At 39.9% G+C, this 22150-nt stretch overlaps 1 protein-coding gene across 1 annotated transcript in view; it reads right to left on the bottom strand.

Annotated features, from left to right (window-relative positions):
• Window positions 1–1680: 1680 nt before the first annotated feature.
• LOC121322013 (aryl hydrocarbon receptor-like) overlaps window positions 1681–22150 on the bottom strand; it is a 137459-nt gene continuing 116989 nt past the window's right edge. The window contains exons 7-11 of the mRNA XM_041261442.1: window positions 15908–16110; window positions 15461–15570; window positions 14512–14653; window positions 11958–13956; window positions 1681–1850 (exon numbers count right to left, since the gene is read on the bottom strand). Coding sequence (XP_041117376.1) covers window positions 1740–1850; window positions 11958–13956; window positions 14512–14653; window positions 15461–15570; window positions 15908–16110 — 2565 coding nt within the window. The 3' untranslated portion in view covers window positions 1681–1739. The remainder of the gene's footprint in view (window positions 1851–11957; window positions 13957–14511; window positions 14654–15460; window positions 15571–15907; window positions 16111–22150) is intronic.

Here is a 22150-nt window from a genome sequence, read left to right on the forward strand (position 1 = left end):
AAACATACAAAATATTTGCTTTGGTGTATTAGCTTTAAAGGTGGTACATAAAGTCAGTTACATTAAAAATGCAATTCCCATTTCAAAGTCTGAGCTACAAATCACTGTCCAGCTAAATCCACTTTGCATTATCTGTAAATATATTAGCTCTCATTTATGTATATTAGTGGCATTCCTGGCTATCCTGTGCTAATGATCTATGCAGCTCTCATCTCCTCAAAAACAAAACATAATAATAGTAATCAATATCTGTCTTCATTGACATATAACAGGACACTCAACATTGAGCACTAAATAAAAAAATGTCAGGTCTTATTTAATGTGGATTTTTTATTTGCTTATCTGAAATGTCTGGCTATAAATCAACCACGTTTTTTAGACAATTGCTGTTTCTTTCAAAGGGAAATTAGAACTTCATTGTCCAGCATCCTTTGCAACTCCTTTCCGATCACCTTCCCATGATTCCAGCAACCAGGAAGTAAACAGCCTGACATTCTACAGAAGCTGTGTTTTGTTAGATAATGTTGTTCCACAGCTACAAAAAGATGATATTTCAAAATTCACATTTCCCATTCATTTTGGTTCTTTCATAATCAAGAATATAAAAAAAAAAAAAACAAAGCTAAAAGCATCATTAAATTCTATGTTCATTGCGCTTTAAAGTTTAAAAGATAAATTTCACATTTTTCAGCACATCGCTTTTTTTTTTTTTTTCCAAAAAGAAAATTCATACTGTTTTTCCCTGGGCATTGAATCCAAGGGATATTCATTTTTAATGTTTGGCCAGGGTGCCTCCTTCTTGACTGCTAACTGAGAGCACATACACAAAAACACACACGCTCACTCACACAACAAATGAAGAAAATACCATACAATAGAGTTTCAATGGCTCAAGAGTACAGGTTAATCATTTCAATAAAATGCGTACAAAATATAAAAATGGTGGGCTTTTTTGTACAAACAGAATCAAGCTGAAGCACCCACAGGATATAGTTATAATAGCATTGAGATTAATATGATTAGATATATGGTAACAGAAGCTACATTCACAATCCAAACCAATATAAGATAGTGAGCAGGTCCTCTTGCGTGTGTAACCCTGCTTTTGGGTTTCTCCAAACTGCTTCCAATTTCTGCAATATAGGTCATTCTGGTGTTATGAACCCGTTGTTGTCGCTATGGTTTTGTGATTACATTATTTGCCAAATATTGGTCGTGATTCTAGTATTTTGACCCTACCACAGGTTTTACAAAATGCTGAGACAAATATATCCCCTCTGCAGAGCTTTTTTCATTTAGCAAAATGAATTATAGAATATAATCCAGTCCGTTTTGAGTGTGAACATCACCATGCTCACGCCATCATTAGTTCATCCAGCCACATTTACTTGACAAAAGATTTGTTTTCTTCAGATGGCTTTTCTTATACCAAAAACTTTAGTCCATAATAAAATCAACATGCTGGACTCCTTTCAAATATTTGGGAATGACATCGACGTATCCCTTTTTGATTCAGCAGAATTTTGGCCAAAAAAAAAAAGAAATCTTTCTGAGGGTGAAACTGTCCACAGCAAAAAGGAACAACAACCAATAATAATAATAATAATAATAATAATAATAATAAATACTATAATTTTCGTAAGGCAATTAACAATTTCAGTGACAAAAAAGCACCTGGGTGCTGTGCTTTCTGTTTTTTTTTTTTGGTGCTCTAAAATGCTGCACACAGTGACAGCCATCTAGTAATCACAGCAGCTGGCTTGTGCAGAATGTTTTGGGAAATATAAGTTTCCGTTAGGAAGTGCAGTATAGGGTAACTCTCCATTTTCTTCCATGGGATGGCCTGGTTGCTAAAGAGACAAAGAAAGAAAAACAGTTACAGAGTGTTAAACATTATCAGAAATATGTATATGAAATATAGATGTTGGCCTTAGCGTGTATACAGCAGTAGTGTATACAGTGTAAGGTTATTTACTTAATACCGTATTCCTTCAAATTTAAGATTCAGGTGCCCTAATGTCTGGTTTTAAGTAAAACACATAAACACCAACCTTCCTTTAATATTGTCTATGAAATACCGTATAACAGGAAATTTTGGCATGTAATTTATTTTGGCTTTATTTACTTCCACCAATCAGAATGTGGTATACAGTGAGTGATTCCGCCCTCTGCCAGACTGGTATGCAGCACAGGTTAAAGAATCGCTGAACAAGGCAAGAATGTGTCAGATGAGAATGGCAGTGAGTGACGAAACCAATTTGCTTGAAAAAATTAAAAGCAGACCGGACATTTACATCAGTAGATTTTTAGAAAATCTGGAATTTATGATGCGATCAGAAACTCTGAGGTAGTGTAAACTGTGCCTGCTACTGTGGTACCTGTTCTTTATTATGTTAAGCAGTTGTGTGTTATTTTTTCTTTTTTTACAAGGGGTTAAATAAGTAACAGACAAAAATGTTTATGAAAGACTTTAGAAAGTCTGTAACAAAAGGTGCACATTTGCTTTGGAATGTTATTGTCAATACGTTGTAGATTCTACTATTAAGACACCCACTATGCAGGTATTGCAAAGTTCCCAAACCATATGTTAAAATAAATTAGCTATGCACCAGATAAAACTGCAAGATTATTAATTTGTACCGAGATCTGGTGGTATGGTGTTAAACTATATTAAAGTATAGTGCAGTTTTGATAGCCAGGCTGACTGAGTAATATTACTCGCACCTGTTTTTTTCCCAATTCGTAAAATGTAGTATTGATTGGCATGTTAAAAAAAAATACAGGGATCTGATCAGCATTTCCGATCTGTCCAAGCTGGTACTGTTTGTTAGAAATGCTGAAATTGTAAAAGCTTCTCTTTGAATTCCTCAGGAAGCTAATAACACTTCTTTGAAAATGGCTGCCTGTATGTCATGGAGGATTCGAGATTGGACAGTAACATTTTTGTTTAGTCTTTTCTCAGCAGTCAGTCACGTTGCTGTATGTGTACTCCGGTAGTCATGGCTTATGTTGACGATTTTAATACACGCATCCCTGTACTATACTCGAATTAAAGACGCAGGGTATTTTTGAGAAGCAAAAAATTATTCAGAAAGGGCATCTTAAATTCAGAGGAATATGGCATTATGTATTTATTAATAGTTTATTCCATATACACATTAGTGCACATAGGGCCAGATATTCGAAAGGTTTGCGCACCGCGCAGAGGGGTATGCACGTCACAAATGGCCGTTATGCCGAAATTTTGCGAAGTTGCCATATTCAAAACGTCCTTTTGCGTGTCACAATCCATTCTGCGCTGTACAGAAATAAAATGTATCCATCGTGCAATATGGGGGGGAGTGGCCAACAATATGCGTGTTCCTGAAAGTATGCACCAAGCAAAAAACCAGGTTTGTGACGTGCAGAATAAGGATTGTAAAAGGACTGCGTTAACGCCGCACACACTACCATTCCAGCACTGACTACAAACAGGCAACAATGGGAAACGTGTGTAGCATGCAGCATGTCCGTCGACATGTGGATGTGAATGAGCAACAGCAACAGCAACTCTGACATAGGCAAAGATATGCTGAGTGTACCGGCATCGGCACACATGAGGGGCTCAGCAATGAGCGAATCGTGTCCAGGTATTAGCCTCAGAGCCATTGTTTACGTGTCCTTAATTATTTTTCGCGTTAGACACCACCGGGGTAATAATTTTTCATATGGACGTCACATTCACGCCCGTGAGGAGCACGGAATTTATGTGTATATCTAAAATTGTGAGAACAATGTGTACTGGGAAAGTATAGGAACACTTGTCCATAACATGTAGTTTGTATTGTGTGAGAAACGGTGTCTATACATCTAGGCGGGGGAACGATCTCCGACTGAAGGTGGTTTTGGACCCTTACTTAACAGCCCTTGGTCAGGTTCCAGGAGACAAGGGGAAATGTGTCGCGGCGCGCTAGTTCCAAGTCCCTCCCTCTATACACACATAGGAACTAATGGCGGCGGACTGGCGCCACAGGGCGGTGGAGCTGGTCCATGTGTGGTTTGTTAAAAAATGTCACTACACCAGTGTCATCTGTTCATGTCCCCACACATGAAAATTCTTGCTTGTCGGTGTTAATCTGTACAATCTTTTTACTAACTGAATCCGACAACAAACGTGACTCATACCTTAGGTATTAAACATCTGGAAATACACATTCATTTCTAAGGTGGTGAACGGTAGCTACGACCGCTATGGGCTCGCTGAAGGGCTCATCAAACACCGGTTTTTATAATGCTTTGAAGGACCAACTTTCCCCAACTCGATTTAACACGGCCATGTTGAACACTTCGTCGAGAAGACACAAACTCTTACAGCCAGTCTTGCACCTCACATCCCAACTTTACTCTCTTGAAGAGCTTGTTCCCGTCGACGTTCTTAAACTACTGTGGATGGACGTGAGTAAAACGACGTGGGTATAACCTATACTGACCCATTCACTGTGACGGTAATCGCTAAGACCTGGTTCTCCATAGTTTTGTGCTGCTAGCAGCAAGCTATGCACCACACACATGAACCTACAATCCAAAGACAGAAATCGATAACAAGGTTTAAGACTGGGGGACTCCTACTTAGTATCCCCACTTACCGTCACCTTTGCAACTGTTCAAGTTGTCCTGTTCTATCAGGATTCCAGTTGTATTCAGAATAGTGGAAAATTTGAATAGCTATTCCATGCCATCCATATAAACAAGGTATTCCGAATAAATTGTGGGTGTTGTGTGTGTTTTGATGGTGGTTGGCAGGGTCGGTGTTAATCCCTGACAAAAACTGGAATACCGAGTATTGGTTTCAATTGGGAACACCTGATACAAACAGAGAATGAGCTCCATTGAGAGAGACCAGGGGCGTACAGACAGGAACATAAGACCCATGGTCATAGGACTTGGACACTATGACTTGATAACGTTGTATCATAAAAACCCCCATTGACTCTATGTTCAGGACATAACTTTACTAGTTATGTATTTTTTATTTTTTTGCACTATACACATTTCCAACGTGAACACCGATTTTCACATAATTGTTTTCAACCCAACCGACCGATTGTTCGAATCAACAGTTCACTCAAATACTAAGGCCCTGTTCACGTCTCCAATCCATCCGAATTCATATTGAGCCAAACGCCAAATAAATAACACTTTTTATTTCACGAACTTTTGACTTCAAACCAGACCCCACGCGAGTCCACTACAGTACACTGTTCTTTGGTCTAAAAAAAAGATCCGTGTACATTAGCGCAAAAGTTAGTCTACTTGAACTCATGTCTCTCCGGACAGGTCCAAATGCGATGCTAGGAGGTGACCGACAGGAACACAGCGTAATTGGTCTACGTCAGACTTTTTGATTTTGTTTGGAGCTGTTGAGTTTTTGAGCATTAGGACAAGACTGGTTGACGACAAACCCTAATCACACACCTGAATCCGCAGATGATGGTCTACCCAGCGTGATTACATACAAGGTACCTGATTTGACGCACGTCACCATAGTGGGTGATGTTACTACTTCTAGGAAAAGACATTGCCTACGCAGAGACTTACACGGATCGAAAGACCTCGAGTACTTAGATAAAGGTCTTGCTGTATTTAACGACGTTGGAAGACATCTTACATCGGGGTGTGAACAGTACCGGGAGTTTAGACCAACGGCTAATTTTTTTTTTTTTTTGTGGGCAGGGTGTTGCTTATATATAGCCTGGACATTGACAGAAATTTTTAGTACGGCAAGTACGCGCGAATACGAGTTTCTCGTCGACGTTGTAAAGCTATACAACATGCATAAAAAGATTTCCTGACCATTTCAAGTACCTACACAAAAAGACATGTAACTTTCTTATGAACCACACGCATACATACCCACAAAGGAAAACATTCTGCACGCCTTATGCGTGTCTTCTCGCGTACTCACGACATCGTTATATCCTTGATCTTTTCAATTCTTTCTACCTTGGCTCAAATAACTGTTGTCGTTCGAACAGGACATTGTCCTTGATGCGTTCTGAACTTTGTCGATATTGCTATATGTTGGGTAGTTGTGGCCTATTGCTTTATTAGGCTTTTAAAATATTCCATAGATGCCAGCTGATAGTATTACATGGATGTAGGGGTGTTCTTTGACACAGCAGCAATTGCACTTTGGTCATACAAAGAGCCAATCACCGTCAAATGGCATTCTCATTCTCAAAGCAATGTTTAATCTAAGATGATCTTTAAAAAGTGCACAAAGTAAGCATGTTACTGTGGCAGTGGAACAAAGATTTTAATTGGATGAATTCCCTGCCATTTAACATATGTATTTCCTAAAGCCAGACCGAGTGATACAATCAACCAATCAGAAAGCAAATTACCTGTCGATGATCACAGAAAACAAACACATGGAAAGGCACAGTTGAGCGCCTCATCTCCGAGATTTACCTCTAGTTGCAGAATCTCACGTCACACATACTCACATTCCCGAAGGAGTCCGTACCTAAGGGACCCAAGGGGATTTAACTGTCTGTTTATTTTTCCTTCCACTGGCTACCCCCCCACGGATTTGTAAAGGCATACAGGACGTATCATAAAAAGGAGTTACCTCGGAACGTTTTTTCATAAGTCTGGTACTGGTTAAAGGGAGTATAATTACTCTCATGTTTACCTATTGAACTTTAATAAAACGATGCTATAACTGAATACACCCATCTTGTAGTCCATTGCTTTATTTGCTGCGTATTACTGGTGTTCAGCTGACTTTGGACAGCTAATCACCGTCAGAGCACTCTTGCTGTCAAAGGCATGCCTAGAAATCCTAAAGCCAGACCGGTGACAAATCAACCATTTTAGGACTTGTATTTTTTCCAATCATTATTCTAGCAGAGGTGGGACAAATAGTTCTGTTAAGTGTCATTCATTTAAATCCAGCTTCCAGTCTGCTGATGTAAAGGATTGAAACGCACCAACCTCAAAAAAGACATACAACGACATCCAACATCATCCGACCCGAAGAAACATGGGAGTCAACGGTGTCTCAGCTATCGAGACCCCCTATCGACACAGGAGGCACCAAGGTAAAGAAGGAATAACATAACATCTTATCCTCCTGTCATGAGATAGAAAGCAATAAGCCATTCTAATTTCGCTCGTGTCGAGCGGGAAGTATCTTACTTTGGAAACGCTTCCGAATTCACAGGCTCTCAACAACCAATATCTAAGTTTTACATCTGTATTCGGAGCGCGCTACACCGTGGTATGTAAGATGCGTCAGTACACATGTTTAGTATTAGTGACTTCGTATATATTTTTCCACACAGAGACTCGGGATCGCCCAAAGGGACGGACACTCCTCCTTTCAATGGCGACGTTTTGACTGGACAACGTCTTACACTCCACTGTAAAGAGTCATACGTGTGAAATGACACGGCATGACTAATAGAGGAGAACAGTCAAAACACTCACGTACACAGAGACACTAACGAAGTAACACACGAAGACACATCAGCTTAACACTATCTTGCTTATCTAAACGAATCAATTAACTGGTATGGTTAAGCATGTTCAACAAGCGTAGGACCAGCGACACTCAAAACCTTATAAACTGAGCTTAATCATGATGTTCAAATTAGGTGAGTAGAATGAATAAAATAATGCATTTCTGTGTAAATGCTAAAAACATAAAAATGCTTGATTGATGTTTCCTATGCAGGTGTCCCTCTTAGTGTGAAATTAGCTCTGGTACAAAAACTCCACGAGGACAGGATTAAGGCACAGGTCAATGACTGATTCTCGACAAGCTGGTGGACCGCAATCACTCTAACCATTCGCCTGTGGTTGTCCGAGTTGCTTCTCAGCAGACACGGCGATAGACATAGTGCCGTGTTTTGGAGGGTTCGTGTGGCTGACTCGGAGATCTTAAACACGCGTTCGGCACCGTATTGACAACTCGTACCTCTTTGGAGCCACCTACACAGCACCGACAGCGTCCGATCAGTGACTACTCTCCTCCTGTGCAAAGCCTGAGGCTGCTAGCTGTGGCCGAAAATATTTTGTTGTTTTTTGTTTTTTTTCCTGCCATAGGTTTCGGGGAACCAAAAATTTAAAATGAATTTATGTATTCGAACAGCCGTATGTCGGAAAAATTTCTTTCCTAAAGGAACACTATGTTTATGACATAAGTTATTTTTGTCGACCTCAATGTTTCCCCAACTGCGAAAGTATTGACCCCCCTTGGCATTTTTCCTATTTTGTTGCCTTACAACCTGGAATTAAAATGGATTTTTATTTGGATTTCATGTAATGGACATACACAAAATAGTCCAAATTGGTGAAGTGAAATGAAAAAAATAACTTGTTTAAAAAAATTCTAAAAAATAAATAACGGAAAAGTGGTGCATGCATATGTATTCACCCCCTTTGCTATTAAGCCTCTAAATAAGATCTGGTGCAACCAATTACCTTCAGAAAATCACATAATTAGTTAAATAAAGTACACCTGTGTGCAATCTAAGTGTCACAAGATCTGTCACATGATCTCAGTATATATACACCTGTTCTGAAAGGCCCCAGAGTCTGCAACACCACTAAGCAAGGGGCACCACCAAGCAAGCGGCACCATGAAGACCAAGGAGCTCTCTAAACAGGTCAGGGACAAAGTTGTGAAGAAGTACAGATCAGGGTTGGGTTATAAAAAAATATCCAAACTTTGAACATCCCACGGAGCACCATTAAAGCCATTATTAAAAAATGGAAAGAATATGGCACCACAACAAACCTGGCAAGAGAGGGCCACCCACCAAAACTCACGGACCAGGCAAGGAGAGCATTAATCAAGAGAGGCAACAAAGAGACCAAAGATAACCCTGAAGGAGCTGCAAAGCTCCACAGCGGAGACTGGAGTATCTGTCCATAGGACCACTTTAAGCCGTACACTCCACAGAGCTGGGCTTTACGGAAGAGTAAGGCGACAAAATAGGAAAAATGCCAAGGGGGGTCAATACTTTCGCAAGCCACTGTACCAGTACATTCATTTGAAAACTTGGCGCCTAGTTATGGAGCCAATTGTGTATTTGAATGGTCCTGTATGAATGTGTGCACGATATATTGTGTGTGTTTCAAACAAAATAAAAGATCGAAGCCACAGGGGAGGAGGAAGGGGATGGTTATACATGCATTCGCTGCATCGTGAGGGGATTGCATGAAGATCGAAGATCAGGCCCATATAGTTTTATACACATTTGTAGTCATTTATTGTACAATATATTGGGAGTGCTTCTTTATATGGGCTGTCTGAGTGGTTATCAACATCCCAAAATATGCTAAAGTTTAAACATGTATTCTCAAAAGTTTAAACCTTTAGTTGGGGTCCTCATAAAAACATTTGTATTGGATTATATTCAAATGCAATCCAAAATGTCTGAAGGTGGCTTGACGTTGGAGTGTGTGATGAGTTTCTGAAGTGAGGGGGTTTGAAGACTGTAATTTCTGTCACTGTAGTGATGTTGCTGCAGCTGACACTCTGACATTGCCACAGTTGCTGAGGGTGTTTTTCTTTAACTTTTAATACATTTATGATGTAAAAAGCTTTGAAAACAAGGTATAAAGACATTGAGCCATTTTTCGAAGCGCTTGGACCACACTGTTGGCACTCTTTGAAATGCTACATGACGTGGCTGTATCCAGAAACAGGGGCCATGTTGCAGTGTCCCTGATTCCTTTGATTTGGAAAACCATAATATTCTGATAATTAAAATGTCATTGCTGGGCTTCAAAGAAAATGCACTTTGTTTTAATTGGATTGCTTTAATGCAGAGTCATGTCGAGTCACTGGGGAGTTAAGACTAAACTGCTTAAGTCAAGTCGAGTCACCAATCTGTCTCGAGTCACTTTGAGTCATTAGTTCTGACCAGTGGTTAATTTGTAAAGAAAGAGGTGCCGGGCGCAAACAATGACAATAATACCGACCCTAAGAAGCAAACATTCAAAATCATAACATGTTTATTTGAAAGAGTATTGTATGTACTAGTGTTAGATGTTTACAATCGCATATTCTACATCATATACAAAGTAGTCATACGTGCAGAAAAATTAATTAATGGCAACCGCAGGACAAATAATAAATAAATACAAAAGCCTGTATACATGTTTTGTTATGGTTTCGCATTTAAATGGCTTAAAAAACAAACAAATTAAAAGGCATTCAGAGGACTCCAGAAGGACAACATTGATTAAAAATAAAATACGTACCCCAACACGAACATTGATTTGACCAACGGTTTGCACAATTATCAACAATGTGTATGCAACAGAAGGCGCTGGTAGATTACAAAAACAATGAATTAAACTTAGGCTAGGTAGTTACCTTAATATGCTTTTATTCTCTGTTCATTAAATTATATTTATGGAAAAAGGCAAGAGAGAACCAGATCGTTATTATTTTTTATTGTTTTGGTTTAATATAATATAGCAGGCTAATGCTCCTATTGAAGTAGGATACAGTATTTTTTTTCATTAAAAAGTTGTCATTGTTCTTTGTTGAAATTAATGTTCAGCTTTCATATTTTGTTGTGGACTACTTATTTAATTGTAAGAAGTTGCTGTGCCTCTGCAGAAATTAAGCACTGGTTCTGACAGTTCAAGATCTTGCTTTAATTAGATTAGTTTTACAGGAAATTAGCAATCTATACATAAAAAAAATAAAAATCTGTTAAATACAAAATTAGGTTGCACAATAATGTGGTCATACTTGCCCCACTTATGTTCACCATTAAAAGTCCACTGTTTGGGCTTTGTTTTAGTCTGTCCATTTTATTGAATTTGAATGAATCTATTTATAAGCATATTTTGCCACTATATATAGACCCCTTTCTCTGTGCTCAATTGGGTTGGGTGTTTAGTAATGGATGATATCACAAAACAAAGAACTATCTAATATATTCTCACTTCTCAATACTGACACTCCTCCTTGTAGTTTTGTTTCAGACACATTAACCAAATGAAAGGAAATTTTATGGCATTTAATCTAATGTTGAGATATTACTTCAAGGTTTTAACACATGAGACCATTTTATATGATTCACAGGGTAACATAGAATCTGTATTACACATCTCTCCTCTTAGAGTGTTGAGCAATAGAGTCTTTTTCCCTTAAATGTCAACTAGACATTTTTAAGTTTCACAAAAGCACAAAACATAATGAAGGGTATAAATTAAGGGCAGTCACCGGTGCTATGTTTTGATTGCAGTTTATTCATATTGTCTCTTTACAATGCTGGCAGGATGCAGCCTGCTTATTTCTCTCCCGGTCGACTGTATAATTATTAAAAGTGAACTCTACCACCGTAGGTACTTTTAGTGTAATCTCCATGTTGTTTTGTTTTTTTCGTGTCCGTGACAAAACTCAGAAATCACAAATTTTTGATCAGAAATCTGTCTTTGCTTCTCGCCTACACATTTTCCCGCATACACTTTTGCTCCCTGCTGCTTGTGACGCTATGATCCCAGAACGGTGCTATAGGCTGAAAGGTGTTTTCTATTTCCTTAACAATGGTCTTAACAACCATGGCAGGAACCTGTTTATGTGCAAAATGACAAGATGACTGCATTTGTTAGAGAGGGGCTGCATGTCTTGAAAATGAAATAAGTTTGTTATTGATTTTATCATAAAGGCAATGACTCGAGTCAGATGGAGACTCTTTTGTGTGACTCGAGTCGAGCCACGTCTTTTGAGCAGGGAGTCAAGTCGAGTCTAGTCTTTGCTGCAGAGACTCGTCAAGTTGAGTCATTTGATGGCAATGATGAGTCGAGTCATGAAAAATTACGACTTGATTCTGAGTCTTAATTCACCTCACCACAATCTCAGTGAAAAACTAGGGAAAAAAAAACAATAAGGGACTCTATTGCCAACCAGAGATGTCTTGCTTCTTAACATTTAAGAGAATCTCTTTTACCGGAGTCTTCCCATTGCAGTTTATAAAACACTGCTCCAGGAGAATCTCAGGAGGAAAGCCAGGCTGGAACTGGCATGACGGAGAGCTGATGCTGATGTCTTCCTGAGCAGTGACTGTAGTGCCCGCTATGGGTTCGCTAGGCTTTGTCTGGTAGTAGCAGGATGCCTTGCGGGGGCTTTGGGTGGGGGACAGCTTTATATTAAGGCAAGAAGGGGTAGAGTGTTCCATGCTGCTAAACTGCACCCTGTTCAGTGGGGGAGAGGAATTGCTCTTGAACATGCAGCTGCTTGTCGAAGGGAGGCCTGCTAACCCCACAGGGGTCTGATAGACTCTGCTTATTTGTTGGGCTCCAAAGCCCAACCCACACTGTTGAAACTGATTGTTCTGAGCCAACAGAGAACTTATTTGGGGAATGCTTTGAAGTCCTTGGGTTTGGCTATAAGACACTGTAGGGTGAACACCCACTAGTCTTTCCTGGTGTGGCTCAGTGGGGTACAGCTGTCCATTTTGGATCACTGCTTGCGGCTGTAACTGCTGCATTCTCTGCACTAGATTTGTTTGATGGTGGTGCTGTTTTGGTAGCTGATTCATCATCAAAGGGTTCTGGGGCAGGGATAGCTGCTGCAGATCGTTTTGTAGTTCATTCTGGGCCGACATGGGCACCTGCTGAAGGTTCTGGGTGTAGTTAGTGTTGGACGTGGAAGTAACCCATTGACTATCCTCAGTAGAAGTCATAGGATTCAGTAGCTGCTGTGCTGGCATCAGCTGGGACGTCTGAAGTTGGCTTTGGAGAGCCAGTGGGTTGGGCTGACCATTGTTGGCCTGAGGGTTTGGTCTTATTTGAGAGAAACCGTCCATGTTATTCTGGGGTATCTGTGGCTGCCCATGGTTGGAGAAGCCCTGGGAGCCAACTATGCTCTGCTGCAAGCTGTGTCCCATGAGGTTCTGTGCACAGGGTCCAGACAGTGTCTGGCCAAACTGCAGCTGATTGTTAGCATTGAGCTCCATGCTGTCTTGGGAGCTAAAGTGAACAAAGGAGTTTGGGGCATTCAGATTGGCAGGTGACTGTTGCTGAAGCTTGGGCTGCATGTCATTTGAGACATTCAGTCCTTTGTGATTTTGAGGACCAGCCTGCAGAAAGCCTTGGAAGCCTGCCAGACTGGGCTCATCCATTCCAACTTGGTTGGGCTGGATGCCTACCTGATGGGCTGAAAGCAACTGCTGGTTTTGATCCATCTGGGTGGTCTGAAAGGATTGCAAAGGTGATTCCTGTAAGTCCTGTAGAGTTTGACCCTGTGACTGTGAGCAAGTTTGGGTGTCAAACTGTGCAACAAAGCCATTTGGAAGTCGGCCTTCAAATAAATTTGGCTGAGCATCTCCAGTGGAATCCATCTGCTCGGCCAGGGTGTTGATAGAAGACTGACCGTTATCTTTCCCGTTGTTGTTGGGTTTGCATTGCTCTTTGAACAAGGCATCCTCAACATAGGAGAAGATGTCATTGTTAAGGATATCATTGAGCTCTATGGACATTTCACTGTTGTTAATGTCCATCTCAAGCAAGGTTTCCTCCCAGTGCTTTAGCTCCAGCCCATCAACATGTTGGAGGTAATTTCCATTGAATAGCTTCTCCAAAGCATCCATCATGGCCAAGGACTCGCTTTCCTCCTTGACGCTGGCATTCTGTCTGTGGTTTCCTGGAATCCAGGGGTCACCAAGGACATTCACCAGCGTGGTGTCATCCATGGCTTTATCGAGAGAGTACTGGGGCTCGGAGGCCGCATGTGACACGTAGATGGACTGGTCTTGCTTCAACATGGCGCCCAGAAGAGAGTTGGGATCAATGCTCTTCTGTTCAGCGCCCTTCTTGTTCTTGGCTGGAAAAACATTGGAGAAGTCATCCCCAATAGAACCGATTTCATAAAGGACCGCCTCTCCGGTGGCGAAGTTGAAGGGAAGCTGCAGCGTCCTCTGGCGCAAGTGCTCCTCCCCTTCTTCGTTTCTGGAAAATATAAAAATACAATAATTGTACATTGCAGAAATACTTGCTGTGCTTCTGTATAACACCTTTAATTACTAAAATAAATACTGAAGATTATCAATACAAAATATTTAAATGAAATATAAATACCTAACTATGTACACTAATTAAATGATTATGCAATAATCAATTATCTAAATGCAATTATCTTGCAGTAATTAAACTATTTCGTGCAAGTACAATTATGTATTAAGCTATTTATAAGGTATAATTCAAAGATATATGAATAATGGCCAAGAAAAAAATAGTGTACTACAACCAGAAGGAAAAGTTAGTCCAATCAAATTCTAATATACTACATACAACTATGAATATTAAACAGCAGCGCAAGAGTGCTGCAGTATGTCAGGTGTTAACATTGAGTATGAACAAGAGAGATCAGAAGGAGGCTATAGAAGACAGGTGAGTTAGCTAGTCCATTCAGGACACAAAGGGCTGCCTTTAGAAAAGCTTTCATTAAACCACACTCTAGTGTTTTCATGCATAAAAATAATGAAGTTGCAGGAAACTACATACGACAAGGCTCTTTGACGGGCAACGATGAAATCTGGCCTTCCTCCTTTATAAATAAGGCGAGCATTTGCCTGAACCCAAACCCAACTTCCGTTCTTGGTCAGTAGTCTGAATACTGTGAGGCCGCTTTCTCCTGTTTTAATCACTGCAAAAATACAATTAAATTAATCATTTTTAAAAAAGAGCTTGAATAGAATTCCATAATATACAACTGTGGTGGTTAATTCACAATTAGGCCATATTGACTGGAAATTGTTATAAAAAACAAAGAATAAACAGAAATGATTGTCTCAAGGCTCTTAATCTCTCTTAACCCTTTGCAGTCCATTTATTCAGCGCCTGTCAGGCATGTCAGGTGCAATTTATTTTCACACACACTGTTTATTTTACACGTGCTGTTTATTTTTTTTTTTTTCCCCCCCAAGTAAAACTGGTTTAAAAGGCATTGCAATGCTAAGTGACATCAGTACTGCATCTCCAGCTAAGCCCCACCTCGTGTTCGCTGTATTTTTCACATACTTCTTTATAGACATGCATACTGATAAACCATCTCCTGATCACTTATTTTATCACCAAAGCACTGCAAATGTCTGTGATATTCTTTGAGCACTGGATGTAGAAGCAGCTACCTCCTTTGTTTATGTCTGCTTATCTCTGTGTGGTGCAGCTGCTAGGGCTATTGCTCACACGCCCCTTTTTTCGGTTTCATTTGGCCATTGAATGGTTTTCTTGGCTTTTTTCAGAAAAAAAACGACTACAGACCTGTGCTTTACGTCTTTTCGATGATGTCGGACAGGGTCCGACATCGGACTGGAAAGGGAAAATCATAATGTTGGACCTGGTCCGACATTGGACCGCAAAGGGTTAAGCATGAACCGATTTTTACAGGCTTACAGGCCATTCCGACTATGAGAGGAAAGGCCAGCAATGCAGTGATGACAGACTAACTTACTTCTGACATGGTTGTCTGCGCAGTGCATCATATCGGCTGCGTGAATAAACTGATACCCGGTGCCTCTCATGCAGAGCTCAGTGTCTGTGTAACCCAGGACCACCTTCCCTCTAAAACGTGAAACAAAAAAACATTTTCAACATCAGAATTGAAACAGAGGCTAAAGCTATTTTCATATGTGGTATTTCCAAATGTCTAACAACATATAAACTTGGAGGGGGGGGGTCTCACTTCAGTTTGATCAAAACAAACTTTGGCCATTCATATATTCTTTCAAATGTACATTAACACATTCATTTAAAAATAAACGGCTGAAATTGCCGGCAGGAGCACTCAGGAGTAAGGTGCATTTTGTTTCATTTGCATGACACCTGCCAGTTTGCCATTACCGGGACTGACTGTACAAGCAGTGGAACTAGCATCATTTTTTGAAATTTAAGAAGGTACCTGGTGTCACATCCCATAGGTGTGAAGTCTAGCTTGTGCTTCGTCTGGAAGATGAGAGTCTTTGTCCTGATCTCCAGGATGGAAGGAGGCTGGAGGGGCGTGCCAATGGCAAACAGAGCCAGCTGAGAGGGGACCAGGGTGCCGTCCTCCGATAGCTTGTTCTGCCCATGGAGGAACTTCAACCGGCCTTGGAAATTGAGTGCCTAAAAAAACAAAATGTTAACAAAACCGACCACTTGCTGACACATTTTATTAAAGGTGAATACCCTATAACTAACTTGTTTTCCATTTGAAGAAAGCTAGATTCTTCAAGCCTACAATTAAATCAGACTTTTCTCAACAACGAAACAAGGAGTGTCCTTAAGGATTAGTTAAAGATATGACTGAAAAGATGATAAATCACAAACATTTCAATTTTCAGAAAACAGTATTTGGTTGACAATATGAGGTAAGGATAGATAAAGAAAGTGAAATTGTGGGTTATTAAGTTTCTCTACAACACCTCTCAATTATCAAAAATGATTCACAAATTCTTTGCAGAGTTTTCAGGTTAAATATGGTGTCCATAGAGTAAATGACTAAATCAAGTGCTCTGCACAGTTGTTATATGATGCTTTTACCTTGTAAGATTTGAAAGTGAAAGACGAAACTTGAAGTAAACATTATGTGGTGGTTTATTTCAATAGCAAAATAACATGATTAAATATGATAAATGTCTACTTTATCATCATCGCTAAAACATTTTTGGAATGAGAAACAAATGATTTGTTAATAACTCCAATCATCGGTGCAACACAGACACACACACACAAGCTTTTAAGAAATCATAGGTCCCTTTATCAGAATTAAAACCAGGTGATTGACAATCCGTCCCCGACAATGCTTCCCCCAGACATTTCACCCCTGAGACAAGTTGTCCACTGTGAAATTGAGATTTAAATATAAAACAGACTATTAAACTGTATTGTATAATGGCAGGGTGGCATGTGCCCACATTTTGTAGTAGGCTAACTACAGTTCAGATTGTTCTGCCGCTGTTGCATTTCTAACATGGCATCTGTTGGGCATGATGAGATTTGGGTTTCATAAGTCTGTAGTATAATGCAATATAGAAACCCTGTAGGTACAAATAAAGCAAAGCATATCTTTTTTCTTTTTTTGTTAACAACACAAGTCACAAGCCAGTGTTTACTAAATTAATAAGAAAAAAGGAATGGGAACTGGTAGCAAATAAAAGACTAAGACAGCTAATGAACAAAGTTATCGGAAATTCCCAACAGCCATATACAAAGCCCAATAAACACCCCAGATAACCCCCACAATCACACTCCACACATGCTCACAACATCCAGCTGTTCAGTAAATGTTAACCCTTGGGTGTAATTTGGGGGATGGTAACCAGTGCTCTACCTCCTCTTAGAGCCCTGCAACCCGATGGGACCTGACTATAAATGTCGGATTCGGATCGGGTCGGGTGTAGTTTTAATGCAAACGGGTTCGGGTCAGGTCGGGTTATGTAGCATTACCAACTGTCATCAGATTTTACACAAGAACGTGCCTTAGCTGCAAGCGCACAGCACTCATCTAGCTTCAGGACACTGAGAAAGTACACTAGTGTGGAGGTGTCAATAACCAGCTCTAAATATATCAGTTTGTATGTCACTGAAATCCTATTGGTTAAGAGAAGCAATGTGCTACCTAGCAATAGCCAATCAAATGCATTTTAAGACATGCTATGTCACCTACTGAGGACAGAGTCATGAGAAAAGGACAATACAATTTTAAATTAAAATAATACAATGCTTATTGCCTCTAGACAAGTTATAGTCCTGCATGGACTTTTTGATTAACCACATTGCTGTGTACTTACTACATTTCTCTTCATTGTCCGATGCGATGGATAGACTAGTGTGTGAGTGTGATATGTTGGTTTTTTGGTTTGCTAAACAGAAAGGTGCTGAAAGGATGAAAAGTGCAGTTGGTTGTGTATTACACAATGTTAAAACCTTAGTAGTTTATTTATTTATTTATTTATTGGTTGTGTGTGTTTCTTTTACTGACAGTGCCATTTGCTGGCAATCGCTGTTTAGAGTGTTGGTAGTTTATATTAACTATGACGTCACTTATTTAGTATTTAGATAATCTCACGCATTGCAGTTTTAAGAATTTGAGATCTCTGAATTGAGTCGGGTCGGTTCCAAACAAAGACATGCTTGCTCGGTATCAGGTCGGTCTCGGGTTGAGTGTGGTCGGGTAGGGCTTAAAACTCTGGCCCAAGCAGACCTCTACCTCCTTCTATCCTCCTATACTCTCCCTCTTGCGTTAGCTTTTTGGCACATAGAGTGAGAAATATATACATATATATATATATATATATATATATATATATATATATATATATATATATATATATATATATATACACACACACACACACACAGTGCCGTGAAAAAGTATTTACCCCCGTCTGATTTTCTGCATTTTTACATATTTTTGACACAATGTTATCTAATATTAGATCTTCAACCAAAATCTAATATTAGATAAAAGGGATCCTGAGTGGAGAAATAACACAAAATTTTGATACTTATTTAATTTATTTATTAAATAAAGTTATGCAACACCCAATGCCCCCGTGTGAAAAAGTAATCACCCCCTTAGACTCAATAACTGGTTAAGCCACCTTTAGCAGCAATAACTGCAACCAAACGCTTCCTGTAGTTATTGATCGGTCTCTCACAGCACCGTGGAGGAATTTTGGCGCACTCATGCAGAAATGCTTTAATGGTGACATTTGTGGGTTTTCGAGCATAAACTGCTTGTTTCAGGCCACATCTCAATGGGGTTTAGGTCTGGGCTTTGACTAGGCCATTCCAAAACTTTAAATTTCTTGTTCTTCAACTATTCTGATGTAGACTTGCTTGTGTATTTCGGATCATTGTCTTGCTGCATGACCCAGTTGCGCTTCAGCTTCAGCTCACGGACGGATGGCCTGACATTCTCCTGTATAATTCTGTGATACAGACCAGAATTCATGGTTCCTTCAGTGATGGCAAGTTGTCCAGGTCCTGATGCAGCAAACCATCACCAAATCATGACACTACCGCCACCTTGCTTGAACGTTGGTATGAGGTTCTTACTGTGGAATGCAGTGTTTGGTTTTCACCAGAAATACCGGGGCCCATGTTGGCCAAAAAGTTCCACTTTTGACCATCTGTCCATAGGACATTGTTCCAGAACTCTTGACATGCAGGTGCTTTTTGCAAACTTGAGACGAGCATTCATGTTTTTCTTAGTAAGCAGTGGTTTCCGCCTTGCTACTCTGCCATGAATCCTATTTTTGCCCAGTGTCTTTCTGATGGTGAAGTCATGAACACTGACCTTAGCCGAGGAGAGATCCCTGGATGTTGTTGTAGGTTCGTTGCGACTTCCTGGACGATTTTACGCCTTGCTCTTAGAGAGATTTTGGCAGGACAGCCACTCCTGGGAAGATTCATTACTGACCCAAGCTCCATTTTGATGGCATGACGTGCCTCTAGAACCTGTGTGCTGACAACTTCACTCTGATGGAAAGGGCCAAAGTTAGTCAGATTTATATTGGGCAGGGCTGGCCCAAATCAGGCCTGATTGTTAACCAAAGTATTCAAACAGCTGACCCTAACTAACCCTTTACATGGGTTGAGTTAACTAGGGGGGCAATAACTTTTTCACATCTGAAAATTGCATGTTTCATTACCTTGCACACTAAACAAATGAAAGAAGCACCAAACTTTGGTGTAATTTTTTTCTCTCAGACTCCCTCTATAAACTACTACAACCCACAAAAAGATCTGACCAATTTCAATGTGAAAAATGTGCAAAAATTCAGAAAATCAGACAGGGGGAAAATACATTTTCATGGCACTATATATATTACAATTACAAATGGTACATTGAAATTTCGTTCTGTTTGATATTTTATTTTTAAACACTGAAATTCAGAATCAATTATTATAAGGTGACATTGGTTTTATGTTGGGAAATATTTTTAAGAAAAATAAAAAACTGAAATACCTTGCTTGCATAAATATTCAACCCCTGTGCTGTGGAAGCTCACTGTTTGCACCGATGAAAGAAATTGCCCAAACGAGGACACAATTACCTTACCACTGGCCTCCACCTGTGAACCATTAAAGTTGCTGTCACATTTTCTGGATAAAAACCCTACTGTTGAAGGATCATTGGTAAGGCTGTGAATCTGAAGGAAAATGAAGACCAAAGAGCATTCTACAGAAGATAAAGATAAAGTAATACAAATGCATAGATTAGGGAAAGGGTACAAAATAATATCCAAGAGTTTGGATATCCCAGTGAGCATAGTTGGATCAATAATCAGGAAGTGGAAGCTGCAACACACCACCCAGGCACTGCCAAGAAAAGCCCGTCCCTCAAAACTCAACGCTCAAACAAGAAGGAGACTTGTGAGAGAAGCCACAGAGAGGCCAACAGTCACTTTGAAGGAGCTACAGAGTTCAGTGGCTGGGAGTGGAGTAATGGTGCACCAGTCAACCATATCAAGAGCTCTGCATAACACTGGCCTGTATGGGAGGGTGGCAAGAAAGAAGCCGTTACTCAAAAAGTACCATCTGAAAGCACGTCTGGAGTTTGCCAGAAAGCATGAGAGAGACCCAGCTGCGATGTGGGAAAAGGTTTTGTAGTCAGATGAGACCAAGATAGAGCTTTTTGGCCAAAACTCAAAGCACTATGTGTGGCGCAAACCTAACACTGCCCATGCCTCAAGACACACCATCCCTACAGTGAAGTATGGTGGTGGCAGCATCATGCTGTGGGGATGCTTCTCATCAGCAGGGACTGGGCATCTTGTTACAATTGAAGGAAGAATGGATGGAGCAAAATACAGGAAAATACTGCAAGAGAAAATGATGTGATAGGTGTTACAGAAACGTGGTTGTCTGAGAGTGATGGGGACAAATTTAATATTTGTGGGTATACACTGTATAGGAAAGACAGGCAGGACAGAAGAGGAGGAGGGGTAGCGCTATACATAAGAAACAGTCTTGAAGCCCAGGTGTTAAACCTGGACAAAGAAAATAAAACCGAATCAATATGGGTCAGAATAACGGACAAAAATTCAAAAGGCATAATAATAGGAGCATGCTATAGACCGCCAGATTCAGACGGTGAGCACAATAATCTGTTATACAATGACATTAGAAATGTGTGTAGCAAAGGAGAAGCCATACTAATGAGGGATTTCAACTTCCCCCAAATAAAATGGGAAAACCCGGTGGGTAGCGCGAAGGATGAAATAGAAATGGTGGAAATGACAAATGACTGCTTCCTAACACAATTTGTGAAGGCACCCACTAGAGGGGAGGCATGCCTTGATTTAGTCTTTTCAAATAACGAAGATAGAATAACTAAAACAGAGGTCAGAGAACCACTGGCAAACTCAGACCACAACATGGTCTCATTTGAAGTGTTTTTTAAATCCCCAAAAGAAATGACTAAAGCTAAGGTTTACAATTTTAGAAAAGCAAACTATGAAGGTATGAAACAGAGACTTACAGAAGTAGATTGGAGTAAAATAGAAAAAACACCCACAGAAGAAGGATGGTTGTTCTTCAAAAATGTAGTACTAGAGGCACAAAACAATTATATCCCTAAAGTAGACAAATCTAAATGTAAAACTAAATTGCCAAAATGGTTTAATAGATCAATTAAAAAAAATATTCAGCGAAAAAAGGCACTTTACAGAGCATTAAAAAAGGACCAAAAAGAAAGTACGCAGAAAGAGTACACAGAACTGCAAACGCAAGTCAAAAAGGAAGTTAGAAAGGCCAAGAGAGAAATAGAAATAAACATTGCTAAGGGAGCTAAAACCAATTCCAAAATGTTTTTCCAATATTACAACAGCAAGAGAACATTCAAAGAGGAGATTAAATGTTTAAGAGATACAAATGGCAAAATCGTAGATTTCACAAGTTTTTACAAAGGAAGATACTGACAACATGCCCCACATGTCATCCAGTTCCTGTCCAGTTTTAAATAACTTTAGCATAACTGAGGCAGAAGTGTTAAAGGGACTAGGAGCTCTTAAAATAAACAAATCCCCTGGGCTGGATGAGATCCTCCCAATAGTACTCAAAGAAATGAAAGAAGTAATTTACAAACCGCTAACCAAGATCATGCAGCAGTCTCTTGACACAGGGGTGGTACCGACAGACTGGAAAATTGCAAACG

Source organism: Polyodon spathula, chromosome 10 (genome assembly GCF_017654505.1).
Source record: "Polyodon spathula isolate WHYD16114869_AA chromosome 10, ASM1765450v1, whole genome shotgun sequence".
NCBI classification, from domain to species: Eukaryota; Metazoa; Chordata; class Actinopteri; order Acipenseriformes; family Polyodontidae; genus Polyodon; species Polyodon spathula.